We start from the raw sequence: 21,855 nt of genomic DNA on the forward strand, positions 1-21,855 counted from the left end.
AACTAAAACCAATTTTGTTTCAGGCTTTAGTTGGAAATGTGGTAACATTCGGCGTGCAAGCATGGTGCATACGACGTAAAGGGTCGGTCTTTGTGGCCACATTTAAACCCTTAAGCATCTTCGTGGCCATGCTTTATATTGCTACCTTCTTGTGGTTCATTTTCCTTAGGGATGATGGTGAAGAAGGAATAGGGGAAAAGGGGGAGAGGGCAAGGGTGGGAAGGTCTGCAAAAATGTAAAGGGGCTTGTGATAGAGGGAGGGATGGTGGGGAAAAGAGAGAGGGATGGAAAATGGTATTTCTATTAAGTTTATAATGGAAAATGGTAGCTCCGTTACAGACGTAATGGAAAATGGTTAGAGGTGACTATTTTGCTATTTTTCGAAAGTTGAGTGACTGAATTGAAAACTAAGTGACTGTTTTGTCAGCTACCCCAAAGTTGAGTGACTGTTGGTGTAATTTACCCTAAAAGTTAATTCAATTAAGTAAAATCTTAAAATAGAGAGATAATTTATTTAAAATCAACTTTTTATTTAACATATAAAAAATTATGAAGGAAAAAGTTAAACAAAAAGGCATGGAATAACTTAAAATAATTAAAAGTGTAACATCCCTTGCTCGACCTGATCGCCAGGTTCAAGCTATGAAATGCTACATTCGTTGTTGGAGCAACAACAGTCAAATATACAGAAATCAATCAATCATCCATGCGATTAAACATTATTCATATTCAATTTACGCTTAACAATCAATTTTGAGTTTTAATCAAGCTTATGAAAGCTCTTTTGTCAACCCAATCATGAATTAGGACCAAATTGCAAAGTTTAAGAAATTTAGGGTTGACGTCGTAACATTTTCAAATAGTGAGCCACGTCACGACCTTAGGCTACTCGACATCGCGACATCACTTACTTTTGGTTGATGTTGAGACGAGGAAGGTTGGTCGTCAAGATGTGACCCCTATTTTTGGCAAAAATGCACAATTTGGTACCTAAATCAAAGCTTCCAACCATACCTATCAATATGTTCATCAAATTTTCACTTCCATTTGACTCAAAACCTACAAAAACACACCAATCAAGTTCAAATATTCACATTCAACTTCTTATCCAACATATAATACTTATTATTCAATTAGATTTAAACTTTACAAAGTCACGAACCAAACACCAACCAAGTCATTCAATTACCAAACTTCACCTACGCCAAAACATATTGAAACATGCCATTACACTTTCATTAAAAACACTTATGTAATATACACACCTATGGCTTATATGTCTTAAGCATAAGCTTAAACAATCAATAATAAATCACATATCTCGTCTATTCAACATTTAAGTCTATTTGATCTCATTTACCATCCAACTTTGTCAACCATCTTTAGCCATACTCAACTATTGCATACATATACAATTCAATCATCAAACCTTCATAACCTTGTCAATGGACTAAATTAAGCATTCACCAACACAAATCTCAAGCATGAAAATCAAACATACTATTTTCAACTAGGCATTAACTTAATTCATTCACATGTTATAACCAACATTCAAAATCATCATAATATACCATATTCATTACAAGTTCAAATCATCAAGACTTTTAGAAATTAAGGTAAAACTAAGAAACTTATATACATGTCACAATCCTTGACTCAAAATGATCAAAAATAACTATCGATTTAATAATAGTGTAAGCTTCGAGACAGCCCGACTTGACGTGTTTTGCAAGGTGACGATATACAAGGAAAAGGGAAAACAAACTAGGTAATCATATAAGATTCTTAGTAAGTTCATAGGTATTAAACAAAACTTAGCTTATATTTTATCTAAATACAACAAGCTACCATAACTTGGCATAGTTTGGCTAGACATCACAATTCAAAACATCAACAAGGTGATCATTAACTTATAATCAAATCATATGGTATCACAAGTACTTAACATGCCATTTCATGTCACATTAGGTAATAATCTCAAATTCATACTCAATCAAAGGATGTTACAGTCACATGTATATATATCAAAGGCAATACTCCAATCAATTTTTCTTACACAATTCATTCAATAACATCCCATTTGAATATCAAGTTCATTTCATCCCATTTCAATTTCTCAATTTCATGTAAACTGATTTGCCCAATGAACCCTAGTAAATGAGCTTGGATACAAAGGTATCTACACTACACCAGTTGCTCGTCCGAGCTGAATATATATACATGTCAAGTTACCCATTTGGGCTAAACCTTTAAAATGACTCATCAGGTTACTCGTCCGAGCTAAACATGTGTCACACATATCTGAGAATCCTCAACAAATGATGGATCTTGGTAACACATGTAATCAATCTCATACAAGCGCGCACTAGACCCTATTGGCATGCCAATGGTATCCTAACATTTACTAAGTTCACATGGGCATCTTTTACACATATAAATATCACTTTTCAATTTAGTCCAATTCTAGCCTGATTGTACCAATTCACAACCAAACACACACACACACACACACACATACACACACACACACACACACACACACACACACACACACACACACACACACACACACACACACACACACACACACATACAATTAAAACACATAACAAACTACGCAAATAAATACCATATGAACTTACCTGATCAAAACACCAAACAAGTTGATTCTTTAGGGACTAATCAACAATTTTGGCTTTTTCTCGATTACCTCCAGTTTGATCCAATTCTTGATCTATACAATTGTTCCATACAATCCATCAATACCAAACATTTAGATATTATGCCATGACATCTATGGACCTATGAAATCTCAGTTTTCAATACCCCTAAAGTTTTGCATTTTATTTAATTTAGTCTCTAAATTCGAAATAGTCATAACTTTCAATTTTGAGCCTCGATTTAAAAATCAACTTCAATTTCATTCATCAGGGACCCTATACTTTCTATTTATACTAAAATTTCACAACAATTTTGCATTTTATTCACTTTAGTTCTTATGTAAAAAACTAACAAATAAATGTTACAATCTAATCTTTTTTTCATAATTTAAGATTAAATCTATCAATTTAACACCAAATTATTTAAGAAATCAACAATGAAAACTTTTAAAAAATTTAACAGTTTTACAAATTGGTATATGGGCTAGTTAAATCAAGCTCACATGACCTCAAAAACATAAAAAAAATATAAGAAAAAGACTTAAAATTGCTTACAAATCAAGGGTCAAATGCTTTGAGCTTCAAAAATGATTTTTACTTAGGTTTTTAAGCTTAAATGATGGAAAAGAAGAAAGAAACATGACAAATTTGCACTAATTCACCTTTTTATACTTGGATTAAATCTTAATTAACCTAAATTAATTAATTAAACCGTAATCACCATTAATAAAAAATAGTGGAAGTTAACATCATCATCCACTATTTGATGTAACAAAATGGCTTATTTACCATTTTGAGCCATTGAATAATTTCAATTTAAGTCCCTATGTCTTTGACCAATTAAAAACCTATAACAATTGGACTTTTACAATTTAGTCCCTACACCTAAATTAATTATTAACTCAACAAAATTATTAGACCAAACTCTAATATATTGTTATAAAAACTCTGTAAATATTCATAGTTAATATTTACAAACTCAATTTACGAAAATGGGGTTCCAAAATCACCTTTTCTAGCACCACTAAAAATTGAGTTATCACAAAAAGGCAAGAAGTGAAAGAGTAATTTACCCAAATTGTAAATAAGTGCTTCAAATGAAAACTTCAATGTGTCAAAAAAAACTCTAAAGTGAACATGACTTTTTTTCCTTTTTTGGAATACTTTTGCAGGCTATGCAATGTAATAGATAGTAAAGGGTATATTGAAGGATAGAAATAGTAAAGTATGCCCAAGTAAAAAGGTAAGAAGAGCTCTAGTGAAAAGGAGTAATCAATATGGTAACACAATAAGTTTACAATAAACATTGCTAGTAATATGGATGAAGTTGATGAAGTAGCGAGTATATTATTAGTTCTTAGTAAATATGATACCTACCTAGAATATCAGGTTCTATTAAACCAAGAATGAAAAAGATTGTTATAGAAATGGTAAGGAACTACTAAATGTTGGAAACATATATAACTAATTGAGATTTAGTAATGTTATTTTAATGCAATGTAACACAATTAGGTTTGGCAAAATTTAAAGACAAACTTAGCTTATCTTTGATTTTTTTTTTGTTATCATGAGTGATTTATGAGTAAGATTTGAATTCAAGTAATCAAATATTAGGAAGTGCACCTTGTTATTGTTGGTTTGTACATTGAGTAACTCAACTATTATTACAAATTTTTTTCGCATTTGTTAAGTCCACGCTTGTTGATGATTTTCTTTTTGAGGAACGAATTTCACTTCAATTGGATCATCTTTTAAACTAATTTGATGATGGCAAGGTAAAGTTATGAATAACAACATATAAAGGTGAAATAATTTGTAAAATTTTTTTTAAAATATATCGTTGTTTGAGCTTATTTAATTCAAGAATATCATGGTCTAGGTAAACTTTAGAGGTTGAGTTTGGGGCAATGTTTGTCACCTAATTTCATTGAATAATTATTTAGTATATAAAGTTGGATGTGGTTAGAAAATGTAAAATAATGAAATTGAACAAAATGTACTCATGTACTTTTTCACCAATAACCTTGCACATATAAGGACTTGTGTGAAAATTGAACATCGATAATGAAAATGAAACGCAAAGAAAAAGAGAAAATAGAACACACAAAATTTTACTTGAAAACCCTTTCGAAAAAAAAACCACGAGTAGAGGAGAAGAAAATTCACTATGTCGAATTCGAATGATACAAGGGGAGTATAGACTATGCCTATTTATAGGTTTGTAAAACCATATTCTAATCAAAGTCTAATAGAAGTAATATACTAAGGTTAAAACACTCCTGGTTGCGACCCCAATCCAATATTTTACTTATTGGGGGATCTACGATGGGCTGCGGCCTTCACCCTCGCAAATCCCCCTATCTTGTCATTTGTATTTTATTTTAACAAGAATTTGGGCCACACAACTTTAACAACTTGAGGCTTCAAGTCATTGATAAGTAAGGTAGAGTATTAGTTGGAATATTCGGAAATTGTTTTTCTAAAATGTTAATTTTAATTTTGTTTGTCTCATACCTCCCATCTTGAATGAAAAAATGTCATGTTTCCCTACATCATTAGCTTTGTTACTCAAATCTGATTTTTGTAACAAGTGTAATGGACGAAATGATCTTAATAACATCTATATAAAAAAATTAATTATATTACTTGAATTATGTTACCAATATTATATAAGGGAGGGTAATGAATGTTGTTGAAGAAAACTTGTTAAATACTTGTCATACTTAATACGTTCATACATAGAGCTATGAGGTAAAGTAAAAATAGTGTTGAGAGAACAAACTTGTATCTTTATGAAGTTTGTGAAGTTGGGTTGCTCTAGTTAGATGTATGTTGTAATCTCTGATGAATGCATTATAGTTGAACTTGTTTTTCACTTGGAATCTACTAATAAACTGGATACAACCTTCTTTTATTAGTGGGGCAAATATAAGTGCATCAAAACCTTTAATATAGAAATGCATGTCATTGTTTTGCAATGAAGCATTAAAGATATACAAGTGAAAATTAATAATAATTATTTCAAAAATTATTTTATAAGTTTAATAATATAGAAATAATTTTTATTTTCATAACCTTGAAATACCTATGTGTTAATACCTACAAATTCACACTGAGTATTTTGTTTGGTTTGGAAGGATTGTATTTCTCCCAAAGCATGACCACTATAATTTTGATTTGTTTTGGTTATTGTAACACCGCTCGCTCGACTCGATCATTGGGCCCGAGTTATAGGATGCCACATGTAACACCTCAATTTTTTAGCCGAACGATCAACCAAATGAGGATGCTACTCATAGACTGAAATGAACTTAATATGCTACCGTGTGATTCCCACGACAAGGTAACACTTCTTCATAAGCATAACACCCAACCTAAACATCACAATACAAAGCATGTAAGACAAACACTAAATATTTGAGTTTAGGAACTCACCAACAAGAATACCTGGAAGTGGATACCACCTTCCCCTGTTTAGTTTCTCCTTTGTCGCTCGATCCGTCTCCTTTGTTATCAGCGGCTTGCCAAAATCTCCATTACTCAAGCTAAAATGTTTGTTTCTACCCACATGCAGACTGTTCATCTATTCCCTTTTCTATCGCTTGCAAAACAAACTAGAGAAGAAATGGAAGAAGGATCGTGAATCCTCCCTAAGAGAATGAAAGAGTCCCCGTTTTATACCCCTCCTTCTGCCTTCCTCTCTAGAACCCAGTAAACATTATAAAATTTTATAACTTCACCATTATGTTTTCCATTAGAAAATCGTGTAGTTACATCTCAACCATTCGATTCCACTTCAAATATTCCCCAACCAGCCACATAAGTATCCTCTGATTACTCTAAGGCCACTTCAACCCAAATATTTACAACTTGATACTAAATAATTGCCATAGGGAAAGTAAAATAATAATAAAAAGAAACTAAGTAACCCAGGAACTTCAATTATCCAGATTTTATTTTTAGATTGGGGTGTGACAGTTATTTTGAAGGATTCATAACTCATGGTTGGCTACGAGTAAATTAAACTATAAAGAATGGTGTGAAATAAATAGTTTCAAAGATTTCTTTCAAATTCGGAAGTTGAGGAAGTAACAATAATGCTATGAAAAAAAAAACACTGACATGGTCATATAATGGAATCATATAAGATCAAAAGAAAGTATAACCATGGAGAGTAAATCAAATTGGAATATATCCTAAATTTCGAAATTCAGTAACACTTCATCTATTTATTAAGACAAAACTAAAAGAAAGGCAAACAAGTGATGGCAAGGTAATGGGATAACAAAACGAACCTAATTAAATTGCTGTTGTCTAGTGAAAAAGCATGTGATTTTGAAATAGATAAACCGAAGATATCAAGATGTAGGTAGGAAAGAAGAAATGAGTAGAGAACAATCACTGCAGAATAAGATATTCTTTTACAGTTTTAGTTTGTGAAACTGTAGTGGATAGTAGTCATTCACAAAAATATAATAATCAAATTATTTGGCCGTTCTCATTATTTATGGTTCAATTTCTCTTCCTCACTCTTTAAGTCGATAACAGTAACTTGTTTATCTTCTAATATGCCAAATCAAGATGGAACTTGATTTGTTCCCTCTATTAAAAAAGCTTAATCCATTAAAAAAATAACAAATACGGCATACGAATCAAGTGAAATAGTTGCAAAATAATGCATAAATGCAAAACAATATATAAATACTCAAAATATTGAATTTGCTTTGCAAATCGAGATAAGCAAACAATAAATTATATCTTAATTCTCCTCTAAACAAATTTTACAATATACTAAATTATCATCCTCATAGAAATTTTTTTTACTAGGTTAGTTACTTTAATATTTTTTACTCTCATTTTTAGTAAAATTATGATAAATTCATTTTTATTATACCTTAGATCTAACATATTGAACAACTATTGAACCTTTTTTTACGAACAATTGAATCTTATTACAATAATTTATTTATATATGGTTCATCAATGGTTTGTTTTAGTGAATTTTATATTTATTTAATAAAAAATGATATTAAAAGAAAATTGATATTTGCAAGAAAATTTGAGCAATGCCAAAAACAATGCTTACTAGTGCGAACTGCTTCACACATTGGGTATGAAAAAGGGAAAGGAAGATGTAGCCTGGGTACACTCAGTTTGCATGCTTGATGATCTCCTAAAAGGTAAGTTCCCCAAATTGAACTGAATCACATCACAAATCTTTCGTAGGAGAGTGACCATCTTCTTGGTGATTATATTCCTCTAGATGTTGGGAATCCAATTCTCGGTAGCAATGGCAAACATGCCAGCATATGTAGGCTCCAAAGTGGAGGCTTATAGTTCAGTTGCTTGTGGCCAAGTGAGATGAACACCATTAGTGTACAAGGCTGTTGAAAGCTGGACTGCAATGCAACATGGAGCCAGAAGCTTGCTACTATCGAGACCAGCAGCTATCGAGCTCAGCTCATTTTGCTTGGTGCGCACGAATGGTTTTTTGAACCGAATGAAGCAACCAACTTTGCTGTTTTGTTTTGATGTAATTTGGTTCAGTTCAATTTGAGTTTGTTTGTAATACTAGTTAAACTTAAGTTAATGAAAAGATCTTTTGATGTAATGGCTGATTGGTCAGCTATATTTGATTATTTTTGGCTAGTGATTAGGTTTGTATTAGTTGGGGCAGTTAAATACATTAGGTAACTGTCAATGTACATTGTAACTCTTTTATATTTTAAATATTGAATGAAAAATGGGTAATGTTCAGTTCCAACTTTGCTGAGTATTCAATTTTGATCAAATATTTGCTTTGCTTTGCTCTTTCTTTGCTTCGATTCTTCTTGCTTCAGTCTTGCAAACACTGTGTTGTAACTTTGTTTGATGTTTGCTGCTGCCATTGTTCCTACAAATGGTATCATGAGCCCGAGTCTTTGAGGGGCCTTTGTATGCAATCTGTTGTGTTCGAATCAAAACCAACAGCAAGTTCAAAATTTGGTAAGATTGAAGCACTTAAAATCAGTTTAGCAGAATGAGTTTCACTCCACCACCTCCACCAGTGTTCACTGGAGAAAACTATCACATTTGGATAGTTAAAATGAAGACTTATCTCCAGGCACATGATCTTTGGAGTGTGATCGAGAATGATGCTGAACCACCTCCATTGAGAGCCAATCCCACCATTGCAAAGATGAGGCAACATACTGAGGAGCGAGCCAAGAAGCATAAGGCTATGGCCTGCTTGCAAAATGGAGTCTCTGATGTGATATTTACTCACATCATGGCCTGTGACTCACCAAAGCAGGCTTGGGAGAAGCTGAAGGAGGAGTTCATGGGGACTGATAAGACAAGGCAACAGCAAGTGATCAATCTTAGGAGAGACTTTGAAAATTTGAGGATGAAGGAGTCTGAGACCATCAAGCAGTACTCAGACAGGATAATGGCCATTGTCAACAGCATTAGGCTCCTGGGAGTGGACTTCACAGAGAGTAGAGTTGTTGAAAAGGTTATTACAACTCTCCCTGAGAAATTTGAGTCTAAAATCTCTTCACTTGAGGACTCGAGGGACTTATCAGCCATTTCATTGTCTGAGCTGATAAACTCCCTGTATGCACTTGAGCAAAGGAGGGCAAATAGGCAGGAGGAGAATCCTGAAGCTGCTTTCCAGGCTAAAGCCAGTGAAGGCTCGAGTGTGAGTGCAAAAGGCAAGAAGCCTTGGCACAATAGAAGGGTCAAGTCAGGAAGAGATGAAGCAAAAAGGGTGTTCCCACCATGTGTTCATTGCAAGAAGACAACACATTCAGAAAAGTATTGCTGGTTTAGGCCAGATATTCAGTGTAGAAAATGTAAGCAGTTTGGCCATGTGGAGAAGGTGTGCAAGGGCAAACCAAGGGAGGCTGCTCTGCAACAAGCTAGACCTGCTGAGGACATTCAAGCTCAGGAGGAGCAAGTGTTCACAGCAACTTGTTTTGTTGGCACAACCAAGGCCAGCAATGATTGGCTACTAGACAGTGGCTGCTCACACCATATGGCAGCAGATGAGAAGCTGTTCAAAGGCCTAGACAGAAGCTTCCACTCGAAGATTAGAATTGGAGATGGTAGGCTGATTGAGGCTAAAGGCAAGGGCAGTGTGTTGATTAGCACTGGTTCAGGTAACAAGCTGATCTCAGATGTGTTTTTTGTACCTGACTTAGACCAGAATTTGCTTAGTGTAGGCCAATTAGTTGAAAAGGGCTATACATTGGTTTTTAAGGATGGTTGCTGTATTGTTCAAGACATGAATGGTCTGGAGTTAGTCACAGTCTCTATGACTGATAGGTGCTTCATGCTGGATGTTAGCCAAATAGAAAGAAAGGCATACACCAGCCTTGTTGAAAGCTCTAACTTGTGGCATAGGAGACTAGGCCATGCAAATTTTAGATCCATCGATATGTTACATAGGCTGAATTTGGTTGATGACATTTCAAAAATTGAAGTTAGTGGGAATGTTTGTGAGGTTTGTCAGCTTGGTAAGCAGGCTAGATTGCCTTTTCTTGCTGACAGTGCTTGGAGAGCTCAAAACAAGCTCGAATTGGTGCACTCTGATGTTTGTGGCCCTATGAGAACACCTTCAATCAGTGAGAACAGGTACTTTGCCCTGTTTATAGATGATTTAACAAGGTTGTGCTGGGTCTACTTCTTGAAGCAAAAGTCAGAAGTGTTTGAAGCCTTCTGCAAATTCAAGGCTTATGCTGAAAATCAGTCAGGCTGTAAAATTAGAGCATTGAGGACTGATAATGGCTCTCAATATGTGTCTGAGAGATTTCAGAAGCTTTGTGACAGTGCTGGGATTCACCATCAGCTCACAACAGTCTATACTCCTCAACAGAATGGAGTCTGTGAGAGAAAGAATAGGACTGTACTGAACATGGCCAGGTGCCTCTTGTTTCAAGGCAAGCTTCCAAGTCAGTTTTGGGCTGAGGCAGTCAACACCTCAGTGTATCTGCTCAACAGACTGCCAACTAGAGCAGTCAAGGATAAGACTCCTTTTGAGGCTTGGCATGGAGTCAAACCTGTGGTAACACACTTAAAAGTGTTTGGCTGTGTATGTTATGCACTTATTCCAGTAGAGAAAAGGACCAAGCTTGAGAGCAGAGCAACTCCAGGAATCTTTGTTGGCTACAGCAGCAACAAGAAGGGCTATAGAGTGTATGATCCTACAACAAAGAAGGTTTTAGTCACCAGGGATGTAAAGTTTGATGAGGAAAAGGTGTGGAATTGGAATGGTGTTGAAGCTGACTTGCCTAAATTGGGCCAGTTAGACTTGGTTGCTGAACCTGCAGAAGAAGGACCAAGTAATGATGCTGTCGATGATACACCAGTAAGGGGCACCAGAACTTTGGCTGATGTCTATCAGAGGTGCAATGTTGCTGTGATTGAGCCTTCAGACTTTGAAGAGGCTGCCAAGGATAGAAGCTGGATGGAAGCTATGGAAGCTGAGCTGGAAATGATCAATAAAAATGAAACATGGGAGTTGGTGAGCAGACCAGAAAATAAGAAGGTTATTGGGGTTAAATGGGTGTACCGGACCAAGTACAATGCTGATGGCTCACTGAACAAGCACAAGGCCAGGCTTGTAGTGAAGGGCTACAATCAGCAGTATGGTGTGGACTACTTGGAGACTTTTGCTCCAGTGGCAAGACTGGATACAATTAAGCTGCTGTTTGCTTTAGCAGCTCAGAAGCAGTGGAGAGTTCACCAATTGGATGTCAAATCAGCATTCCTGAATGGTTTTCTCAAGGAGGAGATCTTCATCGAGCAACCTGAAGGTTTTGAAGTTGTTGGACATGAAGACAAAGTGTATAAGTTGAGAAAGGCCCTCTATGGCCTGAAACAGGCACCAAGGGCCTGGTATGACAGAGTTGATGCTTACCTGACCAAACTTGGATTTGTAAAGAGCCTTAGTGAGCCTACTCTGTATGTTAAAAGTTCAGAACATGAAACCTTGCTGATTGTCTCCTTGTATGTGGATGATTTGCTTGTGACAGGGAGCAAAATTGAGCTCATTGATCAGTTCAAGGTCCAAATACAGCAAGTGTTTGAGATGACAGATTTGGGGATCATGACTTACTTCCTTGGCATGGAAGTGCACCAGTCTGATCGAGGTATCTTCATCAGCCAACACTCATTTGCTTTGAAGATCCTAGACAAATTTTGCATGCATAACTGTAAAGTAGTCAGCACACCTGTGGCTCAAGGAGAAAAGCTGACTAGCAGCGGTGATCAGCAGAGGGTTGATGAAAGGCACTATCGAAGCCTAGTTGGTTGTCTGTTGTATCTAACAGCAACCAGGCCAGACATCATGTTTGGTGTCAGCCTGTTATCGAGATTTATGCATTGTTGCAATGAGGGACATTTGAAGGCAGCAAAGAGGATCCTTAGATACATCAAGGGCACTGCTACTTTTGGTGTAATGTTTGAAAGTCGGAATCAACTGAAACTAGAAGGCTACTCTGACAGTGACTGGGCAGGATCTCTCGATGACATGAAGAGTACCTCTGGATACTTCTTCACACTTGGATCGGACATGTTTTGCTGGAGTTCAAAGAAGCAACAAACTGTTGCTCAGTCCACAGCTGAAGCAGAGTACATTGCTGCAGCAGGAGCAGTTAATCAGGCCATTTGGCTAAGGAAGCTGCTTTACGATCTTAATGAAACTCAAGATGAAGCAACTGAAATTTGGGTGGATAATCAGTCTGCAGTTGCAATAGCCAAGAACCCTGTGTTCCATGGTAAGACTAAGCATTTTAAAATCAAACTGCATTTTGTTAGAGAGGCTGAACAAGCAAAGGAAGTCAGCCTTGTGCATTGCAGCTCAGGAGCACAATTGGCTGACATAATGACCAAGCCTTTAGGGGCTGCTCGATTTGAATCTTTGAGAAGTGCAATTGGAATGTGTTGCATACAGTCCAAGGAGGAGTGTTGAAAGCTGGACTGCAATGCAACATGGAGCCAGAAGCTTGCTACTGTCGAGACCAGCAGCTATCGAGCTCAGCTCATTTTGCTTGGTGCGCACGAATGGTTTTTTGAACCGAATGAAGCAACCAACTTTGCTGTTTTGTTTTGATGTAATTTGGTTCAGTTCAATTTGAGTTTGTTTGTAATACTAGTTAAACTTAAGTTAATGAAAAGATCTTTTGATGTAATGGCTGATTGGTCAGCTATATTTGATTATTTTTGGCTAGTGATTAGGTTTGTATTAGTTGGGGCAGTTAAATACATTAGGTAACTGTCAATGTACATTGTAACTCTTTTATATTTCAAATATTGAATGAAAAATGGGTAATGTTCAGTTCCAACTTTGCTGAGTATTCAATTTTGATTAAATATTTGCTTTGCTTTGCTCTTTCTTTGCTTCGATTCTTCTTGCTTCAGTCTTGCAAACACTGTGTTGTAACTTTGTTTGATGTTTGCTGCTGCCATTGTTCCTACAAAGGCAACTAATTATAGCAGATCACTTTCTCTAGTATAACATCAATGCCTCTATCCCAAAAGCCCCTCTCACCAATATTATGTTCTTCTATGAAAATTTTCTTGGTAAAGAGCAAATACTTGTTGGTACAAGTTGTGGAGAAAAAAGTTTGGTTCTTCTTCTTTATTGGAGGAAGGTTCTACAGGCTTGGCAGCTCTTTTCCCTAAGACGGTCTTTGCTTTGGGAGAGAGAGGGATGTTAGGCCTTTTTCTTCTCATTGGAGCAGAAGGGAACAAAGGAGATTTCCCTTTATTTGGAGTCGTTTTTTCCTTTTGAAGCTTTATAGCTCTGCTTGATTTCCTTGGTGAGCATTGATCGTGTATTTCGATGTCCAACTGCATTAGCACCGGTGTTTGGACCAATGGTCACTCCTGTAATCACAAGTTTTCCCTCAGCCTCAACATTCTTAGATGTTTCTTTAGCAGTGGGGTTCTCATCAATAACAAGATTAGCAATATGTTCGGTAATATTTGTCACAAAATCACTGACCAGGGACGATGGGCTAGTGTCAACTTTATTCAGAGGAGGATCGATAGCAGGAGAATATTCAGGATTACCTTGTTGAATGATCGCTTGAATGAGTGATTTAATGCTATCTACAGACATTTGCACATGCTCAGGAACAAGTGGATTCGCTAAAAGATCATCGATTTCAGCAATTGCCTTCTCAACATCTGTAGAAGGCTCAGTATATCAATGTTAGGGTTCACAGATCCTTTCTCTCTTTCCATTGGAACTTCTTTATTAGTGGATTCTACAATAATCTCAACTTGATCATCACCAGGAATAGGATTGGATGATTGGGACTTCGTTTTAGGTGATAGCACTTGACTAATGCCAACAATAGTGCCAAATAGTTGTTGCACTGGAGTCTCAGCAGTTTGTCACATGTTGCTGGGATGACTCATTAGTCTATTGGGTTTGTTGGGACTTTTCATAGGAGGTGATTTTAACATGAGCCATTGAGAAGAAACAAGAATTTCAAGAAACAGGAGGGATTGAGAGCAAAAACAACTAAGAAATCAAGAAGTTTAAGGAGTTAGGTTACTAGAAAATCGAAGAGTAGTAGTTATGTTAAGTTGTAACTCAACCAAGAGTAGCTAAAGTCAAGATTGAAATGTATGAAATTAGAATGTTTAAAATCCAATTTAAATGAATGAAAAAGAAATTGAAAGCAGAAAGGAAAACCACAATTAATCTGTAATGGAGAAGTAAACAATCCAATAATATACATGAAGCAAACGGACAAATCTTAAAATTATACACGAATTTGATTCAATATGTAATTTGATTATGGATTTTGATTTAGTGCAATTATATACATGAAACTTTAATTGTGGTTCAAATGTACCTATAAAGGTTTAATTTTAATTCAATCAGACACATTTTAAAAAATAAGTACATTAATTTATTTTCATACTTGATAAATATAATTGTTTGTATATGTAATATATAAAAATAAAATTATGCTATATCAATAATTATATTAAGAATTTATGAGAATTAGAACAAATCAAAATTGCATACATAAAATAGCACAAAATTAAAATTTATGTATACAATTGTAAATTAAACTAAAACTTGTGTATAATTTTAAGATTTAATCTTAAAGTAAACCACCTAGATTTTATATTTGATGTCTGTTTTCACTTAAAAGCTAAAACAAAAATAATGTTACTTTGTCGGGTAAAATCGTGAAATGAGAAACTCAAAAAGTTTAAAGAGAAGCTAGCCCATGATACTCAAAACCTTTAAAGAGAGGCCAACCCGAATAATTCAAGATTTTTATTTTTATTTTTTAAGGTATCTGTCGAAACAAGTCCAATAATTACTCTTCCATATTAAGAGAATAAATATTAGTCACGAGTTTTAAAATGATCACTAATTAAGGTAAAAAAGGACATTTCTCATTTAGAAATATAAACACACAAACTTATTTTAACCCAAACACAAAAAATATAAACAAGTGTCAAGCTCTAATACCCATGGGGACACTTTTAATAAATTTTGAAAACAAAAAATTACAATTATTTAAAATTTTAAATAATTTGATAGGTTGAGTAAATTATTAAAATTTGAAAGGAAGAGCAAACGCATGAACAAAACACAGGTGATGTAATTCACATATGATTCGAGCAGTTAAAAGAGCCACGTCATTTAATTTCATAATAATTTGAACCACGTTTTCATATCGAAAATTCTAGCCCTCAGTCATTCGGGCATTTCCCAGTTTATACCAGAACCCCCATCTCTCTCTCTCTCTCTTTCTTATCTTGTTTTCGCTGTCTCCTTATTCAGGTATTCCCGCGACCAAACCCTAAGCTCCCTTCCCTTCTTCTATATCTTCTCTATTTCCTTTCCCCATCAGCCTTCTCCCCAGATCCACCTTTCTCTGGTTAGTTCCTTTTTCCTTTTTATTTTGTTTCCGATTTTATTCTTTCTTTATTCTGCTGACCTTGCGGGATTCAAATTGATGTAATTATCATCATCATCTTCTTATTCAGATCCGATGCTTTTTCCTTTTGGTTGCAAAATCAAAATTATTATTATTTTAGAAATAATTGATAGATAAAAAAGGAAAGATAATCCTGAATTTGTTACTATAAAACAATCATTATCTAAGAAACTGTTTGTTTTCTTGGATTTTCTTAACCTTCTCCTCCGGTAGCAGCATTATACACCTGTATATTATCTTTATAGATTCCAGTCTATATAAAATGTAATTAGCAGATTTATGTCTTCCCGACGTTCCCTCGCTTAAAGCAGCTCTCTTTCTTGGAAGTTGTCTTTCCTTCTAATCAACTCTCAAAACTCGGAATTCTTTTCGCGGTAATTCTTTTATGGAAGTACGCTTAAATTCAACGTCCTTTATGAATTTCCTGATCAAGTTTGATTGTCAATTTGTTTGGAAGACTATGCTTTTTGACTGAATTAACCTCTTGAAATTTTGCCTTTTTAATATTGCATATAAATTGAAATTAAATTTTATGTAAAAAAACAAGAGTAAAGTTCCGATAAAATATTCTTTTATAAAGAAAAAAAAAAGACGGTGGAAGAAAGACGAGCTGATATGGAAATACATCCAATGGAATCTTTACATATCATATAATTTGTGCCGGCTCTACCCATCCCTAATCCACGTAAATTTTCTCCAGAAACTTCTTTCTTGTCTGCCTTCCCCTGTTTTACTTTTTCAATTCCTCTTCCCCTTTCCCTGTAACGTATTTCTTTTGTTAATTCTAATTACTTTTACCTTATAGTTATTTTTGTATGTTCAGTTCCCGAGAAAACCCGGAAGAAAGAGGGAGAAATTTTTTTATTGCTCTTCTTCTTTCTATGATTTTTTTTTGGTGTACATTCTAAGTTAATAACCTTATAATTTAGCTTAGGGTGAATAAATTTGATTTATTTTCGACATCGCAAAAGTGAATTTAATTTAGGTAAAATAAGCATTTCTTTGATCCTAGGATAGGAATTTAGCTGTTATGAGAGAATAATGAAATTAAACAAGAAAGTACACGACAGCGATAAATTTATTTTTTTGAATCGATTAATAAATTCCAAAAAATTGAGTGATTCATGTATGTGGTATGTTAAACACGTGAATTCTATTTTCACATTGTTTCAAACGCATCTTAGGAGGTAAAATAATGGTCAAGTATCAACACAATTTAGCTGTCTTACTGGGAAGTTAAAATTTTGATTTCTTTACCGTTTGTTCTATTTTCTTGAAGGATTTGGTGTTTACTTAGGGAATGTTTGTATTTCTTTTTTTTTTAATCTATGGCATTTTCCTTTGCTTTTAAATTTCTGGAATCGCAATTGATTATTTGTGTTGTTAAGCAAAATTTTTATGCTGAAAACATTGAAACCATCTAGCTCATGTTATGTGAATTGTCGATACTGCTTTGGTGCCATTAATTGAAGAGAACTCTTTCAGAATTTAAAAAAACTGTTATGCTTATGTGTTTCAAAATGAAATTACATTTCTCGATATAATCTTGTTTTATCAGGTGGCTAAGATCTGTAGCATGGTGGCATCTTGTGTTTGCTAACAATGAACTTTGGATTCCTTAGCTTTCCATGGTTTGGAGTTGATCCCAAAAGGGATTCGGATTTGACTTTTGCTTCCATGAGTGCTTCCATAGAGCCTAAACAGAAAGCTAGTTTTGAGATCAGGCTGTGGGGATGGACTCTAGTTTCAGTACCTCCTAAGGCAGTGAATGGTAATGATAGAATTCGCACTCCAACTACTATAAACAAAGGATTAAAAAGGCGTGCACAAGAAAATTCAGTTTTTGAGCCTCCCACACCTATCCGGTTTAGGCCATATGTTTGCAAGGTTCCATGGCATACAGGTGCTAGAGCATTCCTTTCGCAGTTATTTCCACGTTATGGGCATTATTGTGGTCCTAATTGGTCAAGTGGGAAAGATGGTGGATCCCTTATTTGGGATAGGAGGCCAATTGATTGGTTAGATTTTTGCTGCTATTGTCATGATATTGGTTATGATACTCATGATCAAGAAAAGCTTCTGAAAGCTGATTTAGCATTTCTAGAATGCTTGGAGAGACCTCATATGAGCACAAAAGGTGATCCATATATCGCTCAACTTTACAAGACAATGTGCACCACAGGTATGCCTAGTATTCATTTTGCTATTATATATTTTTATGTATGTGTATATGTATTGTATATGATTGTTCTCTATTTACTGCTTCCCTTCCCTTGTTTTTGAGGCTAAACATGCAATGAGAAAGGTGAAGATATTGACTTGAGTCTGGTCTTTTTGACTGTGTTGAGTTGGTATGTTCGTTCTAAGTGCTTTACTCATTCAATGGCAGGTCTCAAAAATATACTAATCCCATACAGAAGGCACCTTGTTAAGCTACAATACGGGCAACCTCTAATTGATTTTAGATGGATAAATAATATGAAAAGGAGAAGTTGGAATTTTCAGAAAACTTGAAAGCAGATCATGCAACCTTGGTGAGCAAGTTATTCAGATGCTATGTAGAATGACAGTAGCTGGATTTTTTAACAATGTTTGTCCTATCCTATGGTCAATTGATGTTGACTTTCGAGTGTCAGCAGCTTGGAGCAACTTATTATCATGGTCTTTGTTGGAAACATGCAACCCTGATCTTATTTGAATTTCAAACAAATGTTGTATGATGTAAATAATTATCGCTGCATGTGTATGCTATTTCAAACTGTGAATATTATGCAATTGTCTTTGATAATAGCATATGCCATCAATCCGCACATGTTTATTGGCTGTAAATATATAGTTTGGGTATGGCTATTAAATTTTCTCATTGCGGTCCTTTTTCAGTTATTAATCCTTTTTCATCTGTAGCTATGTTATTGACTATTGATTGCCCAAAGTTTTACTTGGATAGTTTCCCTCTTATTCAGGAACTCGTATCCAAGTCTACGTATATATTACCCCCCCCCCCCCGGTTGTATTTGGAATAGAATAATTATCATTATGAGATTGGCTATAATTTTGTACATGCATTTCTTTATTTTCTTATTCCTCCTTGTTTTTAAGTTTGAGGCCTTAATTATAATCTTGAGATTACAGAAGCATTAAAAGTAGGTTTTCTTTGTGGTGGTTTTACGATTAGCTTGTACTTTGTATGCTATTGTGTTGGCTTTAAGAATAGTACTAGTTTCCCTACTTTAACAAGGGTGTTTCATTGTTTCCATCAGTAAGTACTTATTCCCAGTATCTTGCAGAGCTTAGACTTTAGTGGTTGTTTGTAAGGTTTGCTAGTCCCTAGTTTAGACATTAGGGATTGTTGAGGAGTTTGGCCCTCAGTTCACCAGTTTTTTTACATGGATAAATCTTCTCTTATCTTTTTCCCTTGTGTAATAACTCCTGACATATGCTTTTGGCCTTGGAAACCTATTTGGAAGGCAGCTCTTTTTCATGCACTCGAATACAAGATGGCTAAAATGATAGCTACATCAACTATCTAACATATGTCTTAGTGAAAATCTTTTGTGTAATACTCAATTTTAGCCCGGGCCCAAAATCATAGATAAATAAACACTAAATTAAAACAAAATAAAATAAATAAAATAAATATCCAGTTTATTACAATAGTAGGCCCGATTAATTTACCCAAACCTAAAACACATTAGACCACCTAGCCCAACTAACTAAACCCCAACCCGTTTTAACTCAAATCACTAGCCCAAAAACAGACCCGAATACCCCTAGCCCAAAACCGAAACAAATAGAAATCCTAGGGTTTCGGAAATGGCACGAGCGCCGCAACAGTGACCTCCAGCACCGCTCTCCTTAGCCACGCACACCTCTGTACCGCCACGTCAGCCCCTGTACGAACGTACCTGCGCGCAAACAAACAAAGGCAGCAGAGAACAAACCAATTGGATATTTTTTTATTTTATTTTGATTTTATTCGATTTCTTTTCGGGTTCTTTGAAAAAATGAGAATATAAGAACCGAAAGAATTTTTGTATTTCTCCTTACGCGCATGCTGAATACAAAAAGTTTGAAATACAGAAAGGTGGTTCATTTTTTTGGTCTTCTTTTATTTTTCCTTTTTTCCTTTTCAACGCTTATTTGATTCGTGATTTATAAGGGAAATAATAGAAAGAAATTAAAAGAGGGTAGAAAATACCTTGTCGTCGAATCCCCTATTCTCTCTGTCGCCGTTGGAGCTTGAGCAGGGGTTCAGAGATCCGTTTGAAGGATCGATGAGCAGAGCGGCACAGCTATGTATAGAAGGGCCTAGGGTTTCTTCTTTTAACTTTTGTTTTAAAAATAAAGAAAAGGGGTTGCTGATTAGGGTAACAGGGCGTTTGTAGTGCATTGAAACGGCGCCGTTTAAAGGCCTATGACCAGCGCGATGACCCGACCCGAGGGAAGGATCCGCACGGTTTGGGTCTGATGGGATTATTGCGCAACAAGCCCCTCCGCATTTGCTTTCATTTTAATTCGATTTTTGTTCGTTTTTAATTGTTACCTCATATTTAGTTCCAATTTCAATTAGATCCATGATTAAACGGCATCGTTTTGATGATTGGGTTTAACTGCCTAAATTTATGCGCTTAATTGCTTTAATAACCCTTTTGATGTTAAATAGTTTCCAATTCAATCGTTTGCATATTTATTTCAAATCAACCCTTAGAATTTTGTTTGGGTTCAAAATAGATCCATCCCCATTAAATTAATCAGTTTATTATTATTGATATCATTTAAGGTTATTATAATTATTAGTTTTTTGTATATACCTACTAACCTATTTTTCCTACCATTTTTTTATTATTTAATATTATTTCATGAATTCATTACTTAATTTTATAAATATTTTTTTTATATGCTATCTTAGCATAATTTATACATGTTTTCTCTGTTCGTGTATGTATAGATATATACAATTAGTTTCAAAAATTTTCCATAGTATTATCTTATATTTTTATATATGTATAAATAATATGCTTTTAATATGCGTATCTATATATATAATAACATACTATTAATTACAAATGTTTTTGTCATGCACGAAAGTCTTGTTTTTTTTATTTGCTATTTTATTTTACTTTTTTTAATTTTTATATATATTATTACTATATACTGTTATTTACCTTAGGTTTTATTTATACAAACCAAAATGTCGATATTAATTTTAAGTTATTTTATTTTATTTTATTTTATTTTTTTATAAATTTTCCATTAAAATCCATTTAAACATTTTTTGTTTTTTAACATTATTATCAAATTTTCTTTTGCAAATCTTCATATTATCTATTATTATTTTTTTCTTTTTGTATCATGAGATATCTTTTAAAAAAATTAGTTACTAATTTATTGGATGCTTGATTATTGATATTGATGTTTGTATAATATGATTTTTGCCTATTACTTGCTTGATTGCTTCTAGTTTAAGCTTAGATGGTTTTTTTTTTTGTATATATTGCTATTCAATTATATTGTTTGTAAGGATTGGTTTTCATTAAAGCATTATAATCATTTTATGTCAAAATTTTTAAAAAAGCTTGATGTTCGTAAGTTCACGAGAGAATCGTGCCCTAACTTACTGGGCTTTAATTTTTCTCGATGAATTTAGATAATCAAGTGTTCGTTTTATTAAAACCATACAATTGTTAAAATAAAGTTCTTAAGATTACAAAATGTTGGATCCTAACTTACTGGACACGACATTTTGTTGTCTCGATTTTAAAGTAAAGGCAATGTTTGCGGTTTAAGAATTTCGAGAAGTTGAACCCTAACTAACTGGATTCTGATTTCTCGATTGACTTAAACAATCAATTAACCTTCTTTAAACGCATAATTTTCTTAAAAAAGAACATATTTAATTTCGAAGCTTGAATTGTAACACCCTAACTCACTGAGTGCGACAATTTATTCGAAACAAGTGCGCCTATCATTTAATCTAGTTTATTCAAGTTTTCATTTCAAAGGATCGTATTTTAAAATCTTTTCAAGTTTCGACACTAAGACATTAAACAATCAATTCGGTACCAATTTTTGGCGTTATGAGGGTGTTAACCCTTCCTCATGCGTAATCGACTCCCGAATCTACTTCCTCAAAATTTCGCTGACTAAAATCGTTTTCAAGGTAATCCGATTACACCTCCAATAAAAATCGGTGGCGACTCCCATTTCAATTTTTGAAAGTCGATCCCCGTTTTTTTAAAGAC

General features: G+C 34.5%; 1 protein-coding gene across 2 annotated transcripts; it reads left to right on the forward strand.

The window, feature by feature from the left end:
• The first annotated feature begins 15,330 nt into the window (after window positions 1-15,330).
• LOC107954332 (uncharacterized) lies at window positions 15,331-18,476 on the forward strand. 2 transcript variants are annotated; one of them, XM_016889868.2, is made up of 4 exons: window positions 15,334-15,553; window positions 15,889-15,987; window positions 17,172-17,795; window positions 18,003-18,476. In XM_016889868.2, the coding sequence occupies exons 3-4, from the start codon at window positions 17,216-17,218 to the stop codon at window positions 18,125-18,127; spliced, it is 705 nt and encodes a 234-aa protein (XP_016745357.2). In that variant the 5' UTR covers window positions 15,334-15,553; window positions 15,889-15,987; window positions 17,172-17,215; the 3' UTR covers window positions 18,128-18,476. The 2 variants fall into 2 exon arrangements, with proteins under 2 accessions (XP_016745356.2, XP_016745357.2); XM_016889867.2 differs by lacking the exon at window positions 15,889-15,987 and having other exon boundaries at window positions 15,331-15,553.
• Window positions 18,477-21,855: the final 3,379 nt, after the last annotated feature.

Source organism: Gossypium hirsutum, chromosome D07 (genome assembly GCF_007990345.1).
Source record: "Gossypium hirsutum isolate 1008001.06 chromosome D07, Gossypium_hirsutum_v2.1, whole genome shotgun sequence".
NCBI lineage: Eukaryota > Viridiplantae > Streptophyta > Magnoliopsida > Malvales > Malvaceae > Gossypium > Gossypium hirsutum.

What these genes read in the sequence shown, in the direction of transcription:
- LOC107954332 (XM_016889867.2), top strand. Translation starts at nt 17,216, where the DNA reads ATGAACTTTGGATTCCTTAGCTTTCCATGGTTTGGAGTTGATCCCAAA. An exon ending in CAAGACAATGTGCACCACAG is followed by an intron (nt 17,796 to 18,002) that starts GTATGCCTAGTA and finishes ATTCAATGGCAG; the next exon opens with GTCTCAAAAATATACTAATC.